General features: G+C 42.6%; 1 protein-coding gene across 2 annotated transcripts in view; it reads left to right on the top strand.

The window, feature by feature from the left end:
* The window catches only part of Lhfpl3 (lipoma HMGIC fusion partner-like 3), a 481,936-nt gene that overhangs the window by 424,649 nt on the left and 35,203 nt on the right, over positions 1 to 22,084 (top strand). Inside the window, exon 4 of one of the 2 annotated variants that reach the window (XM_013034729.1) lies at positions 11,832 to 11,879. The exons of the other annotated variant lie outside the window; for it this stretch is intronic. Within the exon in view, the coding sequence (XP_012890183.1) occupies positions 11,832 to 11,848 (17 nt within the window). The 3' untranslated portion in view covers positions 11,849 to 11,879. The remainder of the gene's footprint in view (positions 1 to 11,831; positions 11,880 to 22,084) is intronic. 2 annotated transcript variants of the gene reach the window in all.

Raw genomic sequence — 22,084 nt, 5'->3', positions numbered from 1 at the left:
GATGGGAATGACAGAATTAGATTTCTGTTGGTTTTGTTGTTATTGTTGTTGTTTTGTTTCTGTGCCAGTCTTGGGGCTTGAACTCAGGGCCTGGTCTCTGTCCCTTTTTCATTCAAAGCTATCACTCTACCACTTGAGCCACAGCTCCACTTCAGGCTTTTGGTGATGAATTAGAGATAAGTGTCTTACAGACTTCTCTGCCTAGGCTGACCCTGAACCATGATCCTCAAATCTCAGCCTCCTGAGAAGGTAGCATTTCCAGGCATGAGCCACCAGCATCCAACCTGATTTGAGTTTTTAGAGTCTCTCCCTGGGAGCTTGTCCCTGTCCTACAGTGTCACTGGGCATGTCAACCCGACATCCTGAAGCACTTACTGTCTTCAGAAGCAGTGTCCCACACAGACACATGAGAAGAATGGCTCAAACCACGGAGGCCATTACCTGCTAATAGGCAAAGCTTGTATTCTTTCACTATGTGTGCTTTTAGGAAATGACAGGGTAAACACAGTGTGACAGCAGGATTTAACCATCTACCCATACAGTGGAAGAGTAAACACGCAAGTGTCAAGACTGGTGAACATGAAGGTTGGGTCTCACATGCTGACACCCAGTGTTTCAGGAATGGACTGTGTTCCCCTAAGTGACTCTGCTGTTCTAGAAAGGGTCGAGGATTACCTTCTGCTGACTACAATGAGCCAGGTGAAAGTTTAGCTTAGATTCCAAGAACACTTGGCTATGGTGGTTTGTTAGTCTGCCTAGACTTCCTCGTAGGAGCTGTGTCTTACAGAATGTCAGTCCCCCTCAGAGAACAAAAGAAAACTGTCACCCAGCCTGAAAATGTGTTTAGAAATAATCCTATTGCTCAATGACAGTAAGAAAAGCATCCTTCTAATATTCCATGGTGGTGAGGATTTCAGTCCTATTAGGAAACATTTGATGTGTATACAATAAACTCAGGAACTCTAGGCTCTGGCTTCAGTTCTGCAACCAGCTGATTGTGTTTAAAGTTTGACAAAGTACTTCCACTTTGCAGCTTACTCTCATCTCTGAAGAAAGAAACTTGAATGACTTTATTTTGGGTCATTTTAAGCTCTCCTACTTGATGATCTCTGTACCATCATCCTGATTTCCTAGTGACCAATATTTATAATATGGTAGGAATAAGAGCAGTGCATCTGATCCACGGAGGTGATGGAACCACCCAGAGATCATTCTGTACCCTTCAGCTTCCTGTAGCACCATTTCCTTACCAGTTGAAGCAGCCCTATTGGCAGTGAGAAGCAGCACCGCTACATGTTTGTGTATGTGTGTGTGTGTGTGTGTGTGTGTGTGTGTATCACATTTCAGACATGATAGATAAGCTCTGAAATACATCCCCAGTCACTCCAGTAAAGTTTTGTAGACACTAAATTTAACTTGATTTTTACTATGAGTCTTTTATCATTCTTCCTCATAATGATTCTGTGAAACAGAGGCTAGCATTTGTCCCAATTTAATGCAATAAACTGAACTTTAAAGATACTAAGTCAGGAAGTGGTGCTGTAGCTCAAGTGGTAGAGTGCTCGCCTTGAGCTGAAAAGCTGAAGGACAGTGCCCAGGCCCAGAGTTCAAGCCCCACAACCGACCAAAAAATAAATAAATAAATAAATAAAATAAAATTATTAAAAAAAAGATACTAAGTCATCTGGCTGAGACAGACAAAGTACCAAATTTAAACTTGGATTGACTAAAAAACCCATATAGGAATTTAGCTGCCACATCCATATTATCTATCTTGTGTTTGACAGACATTGTTTAATGATAAACAAGTAGATTTCTTGTAGTCCTGGCTGGTCTCATGATCCTCCTGCTTCTAAGTGGTATTTGAATAAATAAACATTTCATGCTAATTTGTCTTCAATACACTCACTTTGCTTTGGAGAGGCCATATAGCCTTGCTAACCAGAAGTCTTATCCACTCTACTTAGACTTAGTACAGAATTGCTCCTAGGACCAGTCCCAGTAATCAGAGCTTAATCCATAGAAAGGCTTAGTCTTTTAACTACATAAATGTCCCTTTATGGTCATTATACAATTAGCCATCTTATTGGCTCTCCACCAAGATGGAAATAACACAAAGGAACCACAAGAGGAGCTTTTTCAAACCATGGAAATTCTTTAAGCAATACCTTCCTCCCCAGTGAATTCCAATCCAGGCTGGGTAGAGGAGAATGTCTAGTTTAAAACAAAAATCCCAGGTGTCTCAACTCCACTGGGAAGAATCACTGGTTCTTCTTTTTGTTTAAGTAAAATCTGTTCACCTAAAATCTAAATGAAGTAATAAGGCTCCACGTGGCTGACTTTAACACAAGACACCCAGAGTTCCAACTGTATTGCTTATTAAATAAGTATCCTGTACATTTCATTTTGTTTTGCTTTTGTGTCCATATGGGGGCTTGAACTCAAGGCCTAGCTTCTCTGGGTTTGTTTGCTCATGGCTGGCACTCTACTATTAGAGCATGCCTTCAATCCAGCATTTTTGCTGTTAAATTGGAGAAAAAAGTCTCAAGGACTTTTCTTCCCAAGCTGCTTCTAACAATGACCTTCTAGGTCTTCATCTCCTGAGCAGCAAAGATGATAGGCATGAGCCACAGACACTCAACTTACAGATAGGTTTTGAGTAAAACTGACTGGCGAGATTATGGGTTTGTTTGTTTGTATTCTTTTGTTTTGTTTTGTGCTAGTACTAGGTCTTAAACTAGTATTAGGGACACATATTCTCCCTTAGCTTTTTCATAACACTCTAGCACTTGAGCCATACTTCCACTTGTAGCTTTAAACTGGTTAACTGGAGGTAAGAGTCTCACATATTCATCTCCTGAGTAGCTAGGGTTATAGAGCCATCAGAACCTAGCAACATGTTTAAGGTTTAGGGATCTTTTCCAACCTTCAGGGAATAATAAGCAGCTTGCATTCAAATTTCATTAAAGTACAACAAATGTTCTATATTTAAGTTTCTAATTGTATTTAATGTCAACCAATTTAAATAGTCACATGTAGCTATGGAAAGGGCAGATACAGAGAAACAACCTTTCGTGGTTTTTAATTGTGTGTGTGTGTGTGTGTGTGCGCGCGCGCGCGTGCGTGCACGCGCAAGTCCCAGGCTTGAACTCAGAACCTAGGAACTGTCCCTCAGTTGTTTTTGTTTTTGACCAATGTTATTGCTCTACCACTTGAGCCACAGCCCCACTTCCAGATTTTTGGTGGCTAATTGCAGATAAGAGTCTCACAGACTTTCCTGCCTTGGCTGGCTTACAAACTGTGATCCTCAGATCTCAGCTTCCTAAGTAAGATTATAGGCGGAGCCACTGGTACCTGGGCTTCTTTTCATGTTTTCTGCAGCAAACAATTTAGTACCTTAGTACCCCACATTCTGTGTGGGGTTTTTTAGAATTTTTTTATTGTCAAGGTGATGTACAGAGGGGTTTCAGTTACGTAAGTAAGGTAATGAGTACATTTCTTGTCAACCTTGTTACCCTTTTCCTCAATTTTCTCCTACTTTCCCTTCCCCTTAATACCCCCCAAGTTGTACAGATCGTTTCCAATGTATTGTCTTGTGAATATCACTGTTGCATTGGTTCCCCCCTTATTTTGTCTCACGATTTTGTTGTTCCCCTTCCCTTCCCTAATTCAAATAAACATATATACAATACCAGGGTACCAAAATAAAATACAGTATCAACAGAGGATATACCATAGGGGGAAGAACATACAAAAGAAACAAAAAAAATCACATAATACATTAAAAACAACAACAAAGACAAAACCCCTGTGTCCATGTCTTGGAGCTCATTTTGCTTAACATTCTGTGTTTTTAAATTACATTATACCTAAAACAGCAACAACAAAGCCACAAAAGCCAAGAGGAAATTTCAGCACACATTTCCCCCCAAGGAATGGGTCTTTAAAGCAAAGGAAGATCTGACTCAGGTCGGCAGTGAAAGGGCCTAGTTGTCTGTATGACACAGAACCAAGGGAGGCTGTCAAGGAGAGAGACATTTCCCCTCAGAGAAAAGTCTAAGTGTGGTTTTAGCCACCTGTCACCCCAGAGGGAGGACAGGACGACAGTGTTAAATTGGTGAGATTGTAAAACAGAGAACTTAACTAACCTACAAGGCCTGGTGAGGTGTGTAAAGTACATTTTAGCTGACAGAACTTTATTCCTGAAATCCAGAGGGCAACTGACATCTACCATCTGCCTCGATCGCAGATTCAAGCATGAATCTTTTTTTCTATTATTTTCATTTGAAAACACACACACACACACACACACACACACACACACATACAAAAACAGGACTATGCTGAGCTTTTCCGTAATCAAAGGTTAGGAAAACCACAAAGTGATCCAAGAGATTTCAGAAGCCCAAGGGTGGGGTGTGGCAATATTATGGTAACAGGCTGTATTATGAAATGTAAGGGGGGGAAATCCATCCGCTGAAAGAAAGATAGCTTCTGAAAGAGTAGAGGTGGAAAAAGATCCAAACTATGAAAGAAATTCATAAATGGACGCCAGAAAAGACATCAGAGATAAATCTGAGCTAGGAAAAGCTTTCTCTAACTTGATTTCAAGGACATGTCTCAAGGACTCTTTAGATTCAATAAGGATGTTTTGTATTTTCATGTTTTGTATTTTCACATTACCAATTATCAAAATAAAACTTGTGACTTTTCCGTGAGACTTATCCACTGAAAGTCATATTTCAGGTCCCTGAACTCAATCCCCAGTATGAGAGAGAGACAGAGAGAATTTAAAAAGTCATGTTTGATGAATAACATTTTAGATTTCTTATGTAAACGTTTCTCAAATACAGGTGTAAGGAATCCTTTAGAAGATTCTAAGAGCCCATAGTTCATTCCAATTTAAAGAGACATGAGCGAGATAGAGGTAGGCTACACATGCCATTTGATTTTTCCTTTATTGGAGGGGTTGAAGCATTATGCTGATTTTGCCTTGAGCTTGCTAGTGAAGAGATAAAACCTTGCTAATCTCAGAAGGCAGTTTGGCCTTATTATTCATACTCTGCAGATAGGACATATTTCTCTGACACCCACAAAAAAACCAAGCACATTAGAAACCAAGTTTGGTGAGCGAGGTTGAACATCTTTAACCTGAAAATCTCATATTTGTAATATTCCAAAATCTGTCACTTCTTAAGTGCCAACATGTGCCAACAAGTGGACGATTTCCTCACTTGACAAGTCACAAGTAAAACGCAGGCAACTTGAAACACTTGTGTAAAATTATCTTCAGGCTATCATTTGTATGAAATTAAGTGAATTTCATGCATAGACTTAGATCCAACCCAACCTATCTCATTATGTATATATGAATATTCCAAAATCCAAAAGAAGTCTGAACTCTGAAACACTTCCGAACTCAAGAACTTTGAGTGAGGGCTACTCAACCAACCTGTGTTTATCTAATACGCATCATTGCCCTTATTGGGTTTTGTTTTTGTTTTCTGACAAGGTCTTACTGTGTAGCTCTGGCTGCCTTGAACTGGTAATCTTCCTGTCTTAGGCATCCCGGTGCTAGAGGATTATACATGTAAACCACCACATCCAGATTCATTGCCTTTAAAATGTTATTCTTCTACTGAAAATGAGAAGCATCTAGGGTTACTTGTCCTATCACAGTTTTTGTTTTCTAACCGATACAATGAAGCAAGTTGACTGGATAATTGATGGATGAAGTCATGTCTGATCCTGGATCTTTTGGGTTCTAACAATGAATCACAATGCCAACTTGTATTTTTTCCCCTGAAGGGCCTCAACTGAAAATCATTTGCACTAGGACTTTATTTCATGTCTGTTCTTTTCATTGCTACTCTCCACCACTGAGCACCAAAGGCCCGGGAGGCCATGCCTGTGAAGGAAAAATCAGTCAACACTCAGCATCCGACCTATTATCCACCACCTCCTACGAAGTGGGAAATTAAACTATAGAACCCAAACTCCCAGGGCTTCCTGCAAATCACCCACATATAAAAGAAATACTCAGAGGGACATTTTGGAAGTTTTTCTAAAGTTTCAAACGAATGAGACAGCTGTTTCCCTGGATTTTGAGTAAACCAATGGAAACATAACAACTGTCTTTTCCTTACATTTTTTTGAGTAGTATAAATCATGTTATTGAATGAATGAAAGCTCAGTTTGTTCATTGATCCAGGATAGCAAGAGCAATTTCAATATTTAGTGAATCTTCTGAACAATGCTCTCCAGCATGTGCGGTAATGGCGGACGGAGGGGAAGAGGGGAGGATGCAGGGCTCACAGCAAAGAGGAGATGCAGGTAATAAGAAAGGGCCTCCCTCCTCCCACCTTACAGGAAGATGGACCAAAACCATGTCATTGTCTCAGCCTTAATTGGGATATGAACGCTCTAGTCTGAAGGACCACACTCTGGGCTCAGAGGGGTCAAGAAGAGTTTCAGCCTGAGACCTGACTGGATAGCTAAGGCAGAATATGCCTCAGTAGCCCACTGTTCACATTCTGTATAAAGACTATCTTCAGAGCTGGGAAGGTGGCTCAGTGGTAGAGTGCTTGCCTTGCATGCATGAGGCCCTGGGTTCGATTCCTCAGCACCACATAAGCAGAAAAAAAAGCTGCAAGTGGCGCTGTGGCTCAAGTGGTAGAGCACTAGCCTTGAGGTGAAGAGCTGAGGGACAGCGCCCAGGCCGAGTTCAGGCCCTATGACCGGACCCAAAAAAAAAAAGATATTGCCTCCTTGTTGGTGGCTCTTCTTGTAAACTTGCAGCTGAGAATTTTAAAAGAAATTGTAAAAATGGAATGAGACCAAAGAATGGTTTTGAAGTCTAATATGGATTACATGCTGTGTGGGGTAATGGGGTATCTGTGGATGACATGCTGTATGTGGTAGTGGGGTATCTGTGGATGACATGCTGTGTGGGGTAATGGGGTGTCTGTGGATTACATGCTGTGTGTGGTAGTGGGGTGTCTGTGGATGAAATGCTGTGTGTGGTGGTGGGGTGTCTGTGGATGAAATGCTGTGTGGTGGTGGGGTGTCTGTGGATTACATGCTGTGTGTGGTAATGGGGTGTTTGTGGATGACATGCTGTGTGTGGTGGTGGGGTGTCTGTGGATGACATGCTGTGTGGGGTAATGGGGTGTCTGTGGATGACATGCTGTGTGGGGTAATGGGGTATCTGTGGATGACATGCTGTGGGTGGTAATGGGGTGTCTGGATTACATGCTGTGTGTGGTGGTGGGGTGTCTGTGGATGACATGCTGTGTGTGGTAATGGGGTATCTGTGGATGACATGCTGTGTGGGGTAATGGGGTATCTGTGGATGACATGCTGTCTGTGGTAATGGGGTGTCTATGGATGACATGCTGTGTGGGGTAATGGGGTATCTGTGGATGACATGCTGTCTGTGGTAATGGGGTATCTGTGGATGACATGCTGTGTGTGGTAGTGGGGTATCTGTGGATGACATGCTGTGTGTGGTAGTGGGGTATCTGTGGATGACATGCTGTGTGTGGTGGTGGGGTATCTGTGGATGACATGCTGTGTGTGGTGGTGGGGTGTCTGTGGATGACATGCTGTGTGTGGTGGTGGGGTGTCTGTGGATGACATGCTGTGTGTGGTGGTGGGGTATCTGTGGATGACATGCTGTCTGTGGTAATGGGGTATCTGTGGATGACATGCTGTGTGGGGTAATGGGGTATCTGTGGATGACATGCTGTGTGTGGTGGTGGGGTATCTGTGGATGACATGCTGTGTGGGGTAATGGGGTATCTGTGGATGACATGCTGTGTGTGGTGGTGGGGTATCTGTGGATGACATGCTGTGTGTGGTGGTGGGGTATCTGTGGATGACATGCTGTGTGTGGTAATGGCGTGTCTGTGGATGACATGCTGTGTGTGGTGGTGGGGTGTCTGTGTAGTGCTGACCGTAAGCTCTCTTCTTTACTTCTCTCCTTTCCCACCCATCTTTTGTGTACAGATCTTTCACTTTTATCTCTTCTTTGCCTCATCTGTGACTCTCACTCTCACAACTATTTTGCTAGTTATAAAAGTAGGGGGATGTCTAAAATGACTCTTAGAACTGGTTCAAGCTTCATTCCCCTCTCAACTATTTCAAAAAGGATATACACAGGGCATTTTACTATCCCTTAAAAGAATAACATTCTGTACAGTATGTTCACAAAAAATTAAAAAAAGAATAACATTCTGCTGATGAGATCCTCTGTCCCCATCCCTAAGATCACTAGATCTCTAGCGAAGTCTTTTCTCCATCCCTCACACCAAGGAAAGCAAGAGGAGAGATAAAAAGCACGCAGGTGAGGCTTTGTCCATCATGCTACATATCCAGAGGGAGGGATTCCCTGTCCTGAACTCCCCGAATTCATCCTGCCCTTCTCTCCTGTCTCCCTAAACTTTCTGCCCTTGTCCTACCAGGAATACTTGCCACATCTCCCAAAGTATACTTTGACAGGTTCCTTAACTAACCAACAATCCACACTGATCACACACAATCATGATGAGTTGGGCACAGGACACTACATTATTCTCAAGGTGAATCAAGGTTACTCAAGGTCACTCCCTGAATGGTGGAGCCCGTGCTTTTACTCCTTTTTCCTCCATAGGCTTCCCGCTATAATTTCACCTAAACCTGGGGAGTAGCTGTGATCTGCCTTGGGAAGATATTGGGCCCCAGAAGTTACTGACACTGCACTCTTTACTAAAATTCCTCCTGTGCAAGATAATGATGCCACTGCCCTCCCGACCTTTTCCTGCAGGCTAGGAGCTCACTGATGGGCCCTGCCCCACCCTGGAGATCGGGCACTGCTTGCATCTTTGCCTCCATCTCTTCTGTTAAAAGAATGACCTCTTCTTCGCTTGATGTGGAACCAAATGCAAGATGATAATGCAAGATAATAACTGCAAAGCTAGATAATGGCTTATTTGAAATGATTCCCTTTGAAATCATCTTGTATTTCCCATCCTAGCTATAATTTGGTTAATTACTTAATAATTCTGTTTAAATGTCACCATTTCTGCAAACATCAATTCATTAGATCTACTTTTTCTGGTTGAAAAAAAAAATCCCTTTGCTTTTCTAAGTCTCCTCTGCCTCTGTCTCCATTTGCACTTTTACCTAAGCAATGTGCTAATGACATAAATAGCATCTCTTCTAAAGGGTGTTGAGCAGGTCAAGGTGTCTCTCTGTGTTCTGGAGCCGGAGAAATGTAATCCATGTTCTTGAAATAGTACCTATGATTGAAAAGATGGAAAACTGTGTCTGTTAAAAGCCAGCTTCCCTGCCAGACAAATGAAGCTGTGCTCACTGGCAGCCCCACGCCTCTCCTGCAGTGTGGGGCATGCTGCATGATCAAGAAAAGCCCACGCCCAGATTTAAGGAGCCTTTAGTCCAACTGGCAGCTACTAAGCTTGGAGAATTCAACTCAGAGGATGAGAGTATGTTTACATGCAAGAAAATGTCCTGAGCAGAACAGTGTGACCACAGACATGCACACACACTCACACATACCCAGAGTCTAAGGGAGCTGTGCACTCTCCCTGGAGAGCAGCCTGTACCTCACCTTCCCTGGCCAGTGGGAGTTGCCCACGCTGCTAACCCACTTCTATTCTCCTCTTCTCTATTCTTGTCTTCTCTTACCTCCCACTGTCTACCAGACAGAAATTTCCCATGCGGTCCTTTGCTTTTCATCTAAAATATTGGTTTTGGCACTCAACGTTTTTGTTCATGGTTTTCAGAGACAAGGTCTCACTAGGTAGCCCAAGCTGGCCTCAGACTCTCCATTCTCCTGCTCCTGCCTCCCAAGTGCTGAGACTACAGGTGAGTGCACCAAGCCGCTTCCTCAGATTCTCATGTCCCAAAAAGAGTCAACACAATTGTTCAATGCCTTTGAGCAACTGACAAGAAACATGAGGAAAGTTAAAGAAGAGACCTAGACCTTCTCTCCTGAAAACTTCCTCAGGCCAGTGATGCATAAAAAGTAAACTAGGTAGCAGGCTGCTGGTGGCTCTTGCCTGTAATCCTAGCTACTCAAGAGGTTGAAAGCCAGAGGATCAGTCTGAAGCCAGCCTGGGCAGTAAAGTCTTTGAAACTCCCAAATACTCAGCAAAAAGGCAAGCTGAAGGTGTGGTTCCAATGGTAGAGGCACCAGACAATCAAGCAAGCTAAGCAAGCACAAAGCCCAGAGTTCAGACTCTAGTACCAACCAAATAAATAAACAAACAAATCAATAAATGAACTAGGTAATAGTCAAAAGGAAAAAAACAAGAAGAAAGCTATATAGGAAACAGAAATGGCAGACTGTAAAATCAGCTAAGATGCATTGAAAAGGAAGGAATTGAGTATCCTTGGATCAAAGAGAAATAGCTTGTCACTTAGAGACCCCTGCATGTTTGAAATAAAACCTGTTCCTAGAGACCCACCCAAGGGTGGCCCAGCACTGGGGGGTGAGAGAGTAACATTTGTTTAAAGGGAAAGGCACTGATTCGGGGATGTAATGGGTGGTCAGCAAAGGGACATTCACACCTAAGTCACCTATGGGGCATCTCACACGCAAGTTTCCCTTAAGCTAAGAAGTCATTCCCACCAATTTTCCCCATTCTTTCTGATTGGACTGCAATATCCAGACAGGTGAGGTTAAAGCTGATTAGATGGTTCTAGAAAAGAATAGAGGAAAGCAGACTGTCCTCCTGGATGAGTAGACAAACCAGTGGTACTCACCTCTCCCTCCTTCTGCCCCTCCCCCACTGGCACTTTGCAGTTCTCTGGGAGGCACTGGGTGGGAACAATTGGCAAAGTAGAAGACAGCAACACCTAACGATGCTGGCAGAGCCTTGAATTGCTCCGTGCAAACCAGGCTTTAGGGTGCTAATTGATCTGCATGCGTACCATGGGTTACTTGTCATTCTTCAGAAGCTACTCTGAATTGCTTTGGAATGTCCAGAGTTTGAAATGATCCTCTCAAAGAATTCAAGCGACTCATGCAACTATTGCTCAGCCCAAACATATCTAACTCGGTCTCTTTCCTGAATTGGTTTGTTGTTGTTGTTGTTTTTCTGGGTCCAGTCGTGGGGCCTGAACTCTGGACCTGGGCGCTGTCCCTCAGCTCTTCAGCTCAAGGCTAGCACTCTACCACTTGAGCCACAGCACCACTTCCAGCTTTTTTCTTTTTGCTTATGTGGTGCTGAGGAATCGAACCCAGGGCCTCATGCATGCAAGGCAAGCACTCTACCACTGAGCCACCTTCCCAGCCCCCTGAATTGGTTTTCTTATTGACTAGTTTCTCTTTGAGTTCTTGGCTTTCTAGGTTATTTTTATCATTCTGATCCCACTGACAGTGTCTGAGGAAGTCAGAGAGAGAATTAACAAAAATAGCAATGGGATAACCATAGTGACCGCTGAGATGGTGATATGCATTGAGCAGAACGATTCCAAGTAATTCACGTGTATTATTAGTTCATAATGTCATCACCACAAACCTGTGAGGTAAGTGCCACTGTCAGACCCATTGTACAGATTAGAAAATGGAGGCACAGAAGGGGTGCTCCCCCCTCACAAGGGGTTCAACCAAGGTATGAAGCCAGATTGGCGTTGTGAACGGGGCCCTCCAGCGCTCTGAGGCCTAGATAGCCCATCCCTCTGTGCTCTGTGAAGGAGACGGCCACGGATGGCATGGTTTGCTTTTTTGTTTTGTTTCATTTTGGTTTTTGTCTGTATGAATAACAAAGCATGTGCTGGGACTTACGGTTTACCTTTAACCATTCTGTTTTTCCCTCCTACACTCTCAGATGATGGAAATGCTTAAAGCAAACTAAGGTAGTGTGAGACCACACCATGTAAGTGTGAGCATGGCTCATTGTGGGTTCAGCTGTGTTGTGTGCGCTTCCGCCTTCTGATCCCGCATGTTTGGGGGTTGTTGGGTTGTTGGGTTTTTTTTGTTGTTGTTGTTGTTTTTCTCCACTCTTCTCTGCTCCTGCTTTCAGCTTTGGGCGCTTGGCGCTTGGGCCCGCATGAACCAGTCACTTGGAAGCTGTGTCTTTGTTCCTGATTTTTTTATTTGTGCTTCTCCCCTGCGCACACAATCCCTCAGCCCAAGGGGACCAAGCCAGAGCAGCTGCCAGGATGGCGGTTCTCCGGGAGAGCAAGGGAGTCCTGGGTTATTGTTCTCTGACAATGAGCCCTCAGATGGTCAGCTCTTAGGGTTCCATGCTCTTCTCCCTGTGACCTGCGGGCTTCTCCGTGCAGAGCGGTCCCCAGGCTGTGCAGCCCGCTCCAAGGCCGTGGTCTGAAATGGATTGTTACCCCGCCATCCTCCAAAGGAGTGGCTTTGTGAATATAAACACTGTGCACATAGCAGGGCTAGAACCTGAGCTTTTCCTTTCTGTGTGTATGTCTGAGATAGATAGACTAGATAGATAGATAGATAGATAGATAGATAGATAGATAGATAGATAGATAGATAGATAGATAGATAGATAGATAGATAGATAGATAGATAGATAGATAGATAGATAGATAGATAGATAGATAGATAGATAGATAGATAGATAGATAGATAGATAGATAGATAGATAGATAGATAGATAGATAGATAATACTGAAAGAGAAAGGATAATTAACTTCACACCAGGTATAGGCTATACTGATCCTTCATTACACACACACCCCACAATTTCCCTGTAGCATTAGGACTTGATTTGACACAAACCATATTTTCACTTTGAGTGACTCTATGGTAAATTATGAAGAAAATTATTTGTACCTAAACAGTATATCTGGAACATTTGAAATATAATCCTGTCTTACTGCCCAGCCTCCTGACACCAGGCTGTGATTTGAGGGCCTGGAAATACATTGTGTCCTCAGTTCCTCTGAAGGTTTGAGTGTGTGTTGAATAAAGGGAGTTGGGAGGGGATTTCCCAAGTTCCTTGCCATAGATGATTTAAAATGAGAGGACCTCGCACAATGGGACTGAGATCTGCCCAATTCTGAAGCCAAAAAGTAATTAGAGATAGAATAAGTTGGCCCAGACTGGACAGAGCCTGAATTAAAATCTTCCTGTATCGAAGCATCTCACAATGTAGTGTCCCAGCCCTTTTCTCTCTGATATACAACCCTACACACACCAGGAATGCCTTCTAGAAATTAAAAGGGAATCAAGGCATGTACATCTCAAGAAATGACCCCAGACCCCATTCCTGGCTCTTCTATGGAAGAACTGGGCGGACCAGAGAAAGTTAGCATGTTTCTCTGGACAATCAGTTCCTCAATTGTAAGATGAATTCCCAAACTGCTGATTTCAAGCAGAACATGCTGTTAAGTTTGCTCGTTAACCTTGGGTTATTTTTAATGTAGCTTTCTCCCAGCCATATGTAATTTTCCACTGTAAGGCTCTGGGAAGTGTTCTGGTCAGGCTGTATAAATGGAGATAGCCCTGTGAGTCTCTTTCTAACTAAATATGAAGGGCAAAGCAGAATGAGGTATGGATGAGAAGTAAATAGTCTTCCCCTGCATAGACCCACCAGAACTCAAGTAGACCTGGCACATGGCAGCTCTGAACCTCCAATTACACTGCTTTCTTCAGTTTGGTTCATCTGGCTAGTAACTACTTCTCTCCCGCCCCATATTCCAGCAATTGGAGCTGGAATTAGAGGCTCAGCTCTATCAGTGTTGTTGATAACCAAGTAAATAAGGCCAAGGAAGTCTCTGAAACAGTTAAGAAAATAATCTGGAAGCTATTTAGGCAGGAATAGAAACTCACACTTGTTCCTGTTGAGCACAGTTTGAAGATACATCCTTTGTTTATGCAGAGTTATGGAAACACAGATAATTACCAAATGTGCACTGTCCGTTCAGCAAAACTTCCTTTTCTCAATGGCAAATGCATAATATTTTGGGGATGAATTTTTTTTCAGAGGACAAAGAATCATCCTTGGGTTTGTGGGGGGATGTTTTTTAGTCCATTAGAGTTTTCCCATACATCAAATTCAAGTCAACATGCAGCATGTTCCAAAGTATTTCAGAAATGCTGAAACACTATTTTCTGGATCTGACTCTGGTTTGAAGTTGGAGCAGAACAGAATGTGTCGAGATGAAGAATGGCCCAGGAGTGGATAGTTTCATGTGTACTCTCAGGTTCTAATGCTACTAGACAAAATTTAACACTGCAAAAACTGGCCTCAAGGGCTGGGAAGGTGGCTCAGTGGTAGAGCGCTTGCCTTGCAATGCATGAGGCCCTGGGTTCGATTCCTCAGCACCACATAAGCAAAAAGAAAAAAGCCGGAAGTGGCGCTGTGGCTCAAGTGGTAGAGCGCTAGCCTTGAGCTGAAGAGCTGAGGGACAGTGCCCAGGCCCAGAGTTCAGGCCCCACGACCGGACCCAAAAAAAAAAAAAAAAACTGGCCTCAAAAAGTATCACCTGGCTAGAATTTTAGCTCAAGAATTTTGACCAAGAAGGGCCTTAGAGACAGCATATCTGGTAAGAAATAGCTACATTTGCCTACATCCCAAAAGAGTAGGAAAGGCCACACCTGTACTCCTAGGGATTCAGGAGGCTGAAATCTGAGGGTTGCAATTTGAAGCCAGCCAATGTAGGAAAAACTCTTATCTCCAATTAACCACCAGAAAGCTGGAAGTGGAGTTGTGGCTTAAGTGGTAGAATCAGCCTTGAGCAACAAAACCTAAGGGACAGAACCCAGGCCTTGAGTTCAAACCTCAGTATACACACACACACAGTAGGAAAGTTCAACTCATCCTACTGCAAAGGGTCCACGACCCTTCTTAGCAATTAGTATTGCTCTGATGTTTCCAGTCCAACTGGAGCTCTATTTGAGGAGGAGAATGGCACTCCTGGGCAATCAGGCAAGACCAGTCAGTCCTCCCACTGAAGGTGCTGAGCAGTCTAGCTGGGGATCTAAGCTTCTCCCCTGCTTCTTCCCTCCCCCGCCTCGCCCTCCCCACCCTCATAGCCAGCGAGCCGCCTGAGCAAATCAACTTGAGGGTGGAATGAGGATGAGCTTCCAAGCTTCTTCCAGGCCCATCCTGTTTCCTTCAGGCTTAAGAGAATTGTTGTCCTGCTGAGACCTCTAGTGACCAAATTTGGAACTGCATGTGTCTGGGGAAAGAAGAAGGGAAGTCTTGTGGGAACTGTGTCTCCATGATCTTTGGAAGCCTCAGCCTGAAATTGTTCCCAGTTGGAAGCAGGGAAGCACTGGAAATACCAGGCAGAGGCTTAGTGGCCTATCGCCATGCAACTATGCCCGCGGCCATTTCAAAGATGGTTTATCCATGGTGAGGCGGACGCTGCCTTCTTTCATGCTTCCAGTTGTTCTAGCTAAGTGGGCCTCCATACTGACAAATCCTGGTCCCTACCACCTCACCGCCCTACTGCTATTTTCTCTTGAGGTGGACACAAATATTCTTCCTGTGTCTCACCAGGCATGAGGAGATCTCAGTATCCCAGGTCCTCCAAAACTGTACATGGGATCTTTTGTACAAATTAGTTTTTGCTGTCTCTGTAAGGAAAATCACACCACCACAGTCAAGTCTACCTCGTACTCCAGAAGTGAAGAAGATGTGTATTCCTGACACAAAGAACTGGAGGGCCTGTGGCTGGGAGTTTTCTGAGTGTAGTGATTTGTCCTTGTGAGCCTGGCTCTCTGGGCTGGTGGGCCAGGCTTATCAGAAACAGCGAGCTATCTTTGGGCTGTGAGTCTGTTAAGCAGCACATTGCCCTTTCTTCTTCCTTCTCAGATGCTTAGTCGTGCTTTCCCAGTATGACTCAAGAGGAGAGTTGATAGTCATACAACTAGGAGAAAATGACTTTCAAGATTTGAGGTTAGATATAAGGTGATGCTAAGCAAAATAAATCCCAAGATAGGGACACAAGAGGTTTTCTCTTTCTTGCTGTTGTTTTTAATGTACTTATAATGTATTATGTGATTTTTTTGTTTCTTTTGTATGTTCTTCCCCCATGATATAACCCATATTTTTACTGTATTAGATTCCAGTGCCCTGCATCTTGCATATACATTTTTTTCTAATTTGGGGAGGGGAAGGAAAATAACAAAATGCTGAAATAAGGATATAGGTTGACCCATTGTAACAATGAGACATACAAGACACTATGTTGAAACCAAACTTTACAACTTTGTGGTGGAGAGGGAGGAATTGAGGAGGTGTGGAGGGAAAGGGATGTAGGCGAAAAACAAAGGAGGGGTAACAATACTCAATAGGAAATGTCCTCATTACCTTACTCATGTAATTGTAACCCCTCTGTACAGTCTTTACCATAAAAATACATCTTTAAAAAAGATCTGAGGTTAGTCAGGGTGTAGCAGCTCACAACTGTAATCCCAGCTACTTGGAAGGCAAAAGCTGGGAGGATCTTAGTTCAAAGTCAATCTCAGGGGAAAAAAAGTTAATGAGCCCCTATTTCAAATAACAAATAGGATGTGTTACCCACACTGTAATCTCAGCTCCAGTGGAGTCTACAGGGAAAAGGATCATGGTGAGAGGCTGGTCACAAACAAAACCTCAAGACCCTATCTGAAAAAGAACTAAATCAAAAAGGGGCTGAGGTATGGCTCAAGTGGAAAAGAGTGCCTACCTAGCAAGTTCTCAGTCCAAAACCCAGTACTACAAAAACATTGAGGTCATGAGTTCACGTGGCTTTTACAGCCTTTGCATCAATTAGTTCACATGTGTGAAGATTCTTGGGAAAGGTCAACTTCCAACTTTCCTTGTTTCAGCTCTAGGTCTACTGACAGCCAGAAGAGATATGTCATTGGTCTTCTTTCCCATTTTACCCCACCACCTAACACTGCTATACACACACACACACACACACACACACACACACACACACGGAAGCTCAGAGTCTCCAGTAGTAACTGCTGAGGCCCCATGCATCTTGCCAGGCAGGGATGCTGCTTTAGTTACTGTAAAATATAATTAAAATCCAGAGCTTCTTCACTCTAAAAGAAGGGAGAAAAGAGAAGGGGCATGAGAAGGAGGGGAGGGAAGGAGGAAAAAAGGAAAGAAGGAAGAAAGGAAGGAGGGAGGGAGGGAAATCAGGAGGGAAGGAGAAGGGAAACAAATTCTGAATAAAACAGTGTTAAATTCAGCTATCATTTCTGTAGCACTATTCATCTAAGTAAAAATGTGAAGCTCCATTTTTTTAAAAGAGAGTAAGTAAAGCAATTTGTCCCTTCCTTCCAGGTCAAGAAAACTTTATTTAAAGTGAAGCTTGCTATGGGTTATAAATTCCCTTTAATCACCCTCCATTGACTAATAATGGATCCACCCAAACACCTTCCCTTGAACTCTCTTGAGCTTGGGTAAGCTCTTTAGGCAAGCGTGGGCAGCTTAATGTACTTCCTGTGAAATTGTACCATTCTCCTTGATCAGCTTATCCCAGCTTTGCAAATTGAAAAAAAAAAAAGTTCATTCCTGGCATCAACTGCCTGTTAAATGGGTTCTGATTAATAATTGAATCTTAAGACCCTTTCAAGACAACATTTAGGACAGATTAGTCAGGAGGGGAGAGAGAACTGTACTGCAGCTCAGTCCTCATGGAGCAGAATAATGACCTCAAGTGGAAGTTAAAGGAAGAAGCCAGACTTTGGGGGAGCTTAAAGCCTTAGAAAACCTGTCATAAAAAAAAAATAACACAACTCCCCTGCAGACCAGCGGGCCTTCCATTTAGTTCTAAGCAATAAAATTTTAACACTGACCTAGATGCATTCTTCGTGTACATTCTCATGGTTTGCATTAAGCTCTCTTGGATTCTGAATTATTTATGATGGCATTGCAAAATATTTCTTCCTCTAATCCTGAAGAAGAAAATACAGTCCTCCTGAAATGTCAGACTAGGAAACAGAGACTCTGTGTTTAACAATGCAAAGGAAATAGTCCTTTTGGATGGGTTTCAGACAGGCCAATATCCAAATAGTTCTAGATTTTTATGTTGAATCTTTTAAGTGTACCCATCCTTACTCTACACCAGAATTTGCCTGAGCTCTTCCAGCAATGACCATTGGCCATTGCAATCCTGTTAGTCTGGTACTTATGGGGGGAGCAACAAAAGTAAAATAATTTTTAATTCCTTTTTCAGGGTTTGGGGATGGCTCAGGTGGTGTAGTGCCAATCAAGGAGGGAAAACATCAGATACCAAGTCTGAGTCACAGTTGTTGTTTTTTTTTTCATCCTTTTTCTTTTCGTGTATGTGTGTGCGTTAATCCTAGGGCTTGAACTCAGGGCCTCACGCTCTTGCTTAATTTTTATACTCAAGACTGGTACTCTAACACTTGAGCCAAATCCTCCACTCCCAGCTTTTTGTTGGTTAATTGGAAATAAGAGATTCATGGATTTGTCTGTCAAGGCTAGCTTCAGACCCAGTCCTCAAAATTTAGCCTCCCCAGTAGCTAGGATTACAGGCAGGAGCCATTGGCTTTAAAAAAAAATCTTATATTTAGATGAGTCTCCATTACATTTTTTAGGCAGTCTTGAGGATTCCCTAAAGTTGGTACTAGAATCACCCAGGGAACTAGCTTAAATGCTGATGCCTGCATCCTGCCCAGAGCTGCCATTGGGACTCTGGAAAATCTTGAGTACGTAGCATAATCCAACTAACCTCCAGACAGTTAATGATTATATTTGCAAAATCTATAGATGCACACATTCCCTCAAACATGTGAGAATCTTTAAGTCATTTCCTGCATAAAACTAATTATGTATGACTTGTCATTCCCAGAAATTGAGAGCAAATTTCTTTCAACATTCCTCCTTTGAGTCACAAGAGGATGCCCTATGAGTATCCTGGGTTCTGTGAATTAGCTGGTCCCCATGCATCCTTGTGTGCTTCGTACATGTTGGCACACACCAGAAAATTGAATCTCTAAGAAGATTAGGTAATGATAATAATAAAAGGAAACAATCATCCTGGCTCGCTGGTGTTATGTTGGTGATGTACACCAGAGACTTGGCCTATGCTACTGAAATTTACCCAAGCAACAATCTATAAGATAGGTTCAGGTATGCTGGGCCCGCTTTACAGAAGAGGGCCCCAGACCTCAGTGAGGCTATCTGACTCATAGGCAATGGAATTGGAGTTCCCTCCTAGACACCTGCTCTTATTCATCACTGCCCCAAAGGTCACCATAGTCTTCCCTTCCCTAACAAGGCAGAGTTGGGAGCTGATGCTAGTGAATGTGAATATTTTGGAGCATTGTGCAGCTTTCTCATTCCTATTCCAGTGGCATCTCATTTCTGTACTAACAGTATACAATACATGCCAGGCTCCCAATTACTAAGACATTTAGTCAGTCCAGTAGAACTCAGAACCCCCAACTTCCCTATTATCAGTCTTGAGGCTGTTTAGCCAGCTGCTGGCCTGCCTGTCAAAAAAAAATTTTTAAGTCCCAGGAGTATGCCTTTCCTACCACACTATGTTATTGTGATGTCAGAATAACTTGGCCAGTTCAACTGTTCTGACTCAAGCAAGACCTCTCCTGAGGTTAATGACTTTGGAACTAAATTCCCTTTGTCATAAATTGGGGGATTATAATTTTTAAAACACATTTCAGTGCATTAAATCAGTCTTTTTCCTCTTTAATGGATGCTAGAATTTTTATTTTATTTTTTTCCAATCCTGGCACTTGAACTCAGAGTCTGGGCACTGTCCCTGAGCTTTTTGTTCAAGGCTAGCACTCTATCACTTGAGCCACAGCGTCACTTCTGGCTTTTTCTGTGTTTATGGTACTGAGGAATTGAACCCAGGTCTTCATGCATGTGTCCCTCAATACAATCTTCCTAATAAACAAAGAGTGAACCCCCACATGGAAGCAGCAGGAAGTGTCCCACTGAAAATTCTTCAGGCTAGAGCTAAGGCATGTGGTTTGCCATCATTAACCACAGCTGCTTCTACAGCAAAGTCAATGAAAATGAAGTTGGTCAATTCTAGCTGTGTCCAGACTACAGCCCACTAATGAATCCAAACCAGGATATCTCCCTGTTAGCATGAAAACTGTGTAAAAACATGCTGACAAGCCAGGTGCCAGTTGCTCATGCCTGTAATCTTAGCTACTACAGAGGCTGAGATTTGAGGATTGCAGTTCAAAGCTAGGCTGGGCAAGAAAGTCTGTGAGACTCTTATCTCCAATAAATTACTCCCCCAAAAAAAGCCAGATTTCTTCTTCTATTTTATTGAAGAATGAGGTGGGATATTGATAGGTATTGCACTGAATTCATATATAGCCTTTGGCAGTATTGCCATTATCACAATGTTAATCCTCCCAATCCAGGAGCATGGGAGGTTTTTCCACTTCCTTAGTTCTGCTTTAATTTCCTTTTTCAGGTTTTTAACTTTTCATCATAGAGGTCCTTCACCACTTCAGTTAACTCCTAGGTATTTTATTTTTTGTGGAGCTATTACAAAAGGGGTTGCTTTCCTAATTTTAGCCACACTCTTCTTGTTATTGGCACACAGGAAAACCATTGATTTCTCAGGGTTAATTTTATACCCTACTACTTTGTCAAAGTTTCTGATCAGCTCAAGTAACTTGGGAGTGGACTCCAGGAGGTTCTTTAAATACAAGTTCATGTCATCTGCAAAGAGGGAGAGTTTTACTTCATCTTTCCCAATTTGGATCCCCTTTATGTTTGCATCTTGTCTTATTGCTGTAGCTAGCCATTCTAATACTAAGCTGAAGAGAAGTAGAGAGAGTGTACATCCTTGTCTCGATGGAACAATAAAAGACCCCGAATAACAAACACAATTCTTAGCAGAAAGAACTGCACTGGAGGGATATCAATTCCAAATTTCAAACTCTATTACAAAGCCATAGTAATAAAAACAGCTTGGTACTAGCACAAGAACAGACCTGAGGAACAATGGAATAGGACTGAAGACCCAGAAATGAACCCACAGACCTATAGTCACCCAATCTTTGACAAGGGAGCTTAAAAAATAGAATGGAAGAAAGACAGCCCTTTCAGTAAATGGTGCTGGCACAATTGGTGGCACAATTGGTGCTGGCACAATACCTGTAGAAAACTGAAGCTAGATCCGTATTTATCAGCCTGCACCAGAATCAACTCCAAATGTATCAAAGGCCTCAAAATAAAAACAGACACCCTGAAAACATTACAGGAAGGAATAGGAGAAACTCTAGGGCTCCTTAGCACAAGCTGAAATTTTCTTTTTTTTTAATTTTTTTTTTTTTGCCAGTTGTGGAGCCTGAACTCTGGGCCTGGGCACTGTCCCTCAGCTCTTCAGCTCAAGGCTAGTACTCTACCACTTGAGCCACTGTGCCACTTCTGGCTTTTTTCTGCTTAAATTGAACCCAGGGCCTCATTCATGCAAGGCAAGCATTATACCACTGAGCCACCTTCTCAGCCCTGAAATTTTCTTAATAGAGACCCAGAAACACAATGGCAAAGGACATAACTAGCAAAATCAATAGAAAACCCACGGATTGGGAGAAGATCTTCACTAGCCAAACAACAGACAAGGGTCTCATATCTAAAAGTACTTAGAACTCACAAAATTAAATCCCTCAACAATAAGAAACAACTGCCCAATAAATAAGTGGGCTAAACTTAAAGAGAGACTTCTCTGAAGAGGAAATAAGAATGGCCATTAGATACATGAAGAAATGCTTATCTTCTCTAGCCATAAAAGAAATGCAAATCAATATATAGATAGATATATAGAGATACCAATGGAATTCTATGCTTCTGTCAGAAAGAATGATATTACCCCGCTTGTTAGGAAATGGAAAGACTTAGAAAAAATTATATTAAGTGAAGTAAGCCAGGCCCAAAGAAACATAGTTCCCATGGTTTCCCTTATTTGCAATAACTAGTACATGTCTAGGACAAGCAAAAAAGGTCATATGTACATATGATCATATAAGATGATGTTAAGCGAAATGAACCCCAAGACAAGGACACAAGGGGTTTTTTCTTTCTTGCTATTGTTGTTAAGGTACTTATAATGCACTATGTGATTTTTTTGTTTCTTTTGTATGTTCTTCCCCCAT

The sequence above is a fragment of the Dipodomys ordii genome, unplaced genomic scaffold, assembly GCF_000151885.1.
Source record: "Dipodomys ordii isolate 6190 unplaced genomic scaffold, Dord_2.0 Scaffold195, whole genome shotgun sequence".
Taxonomy (NCBI): Eukaryota; Metazoa; Chordata; class Mammalia; order Rodentia; family Heteromyidae; genus Dipodomys; species Dipodomys ordii.
This window is presented reverse-complemented; position numbering and strand designations above follow the sequence as displayed.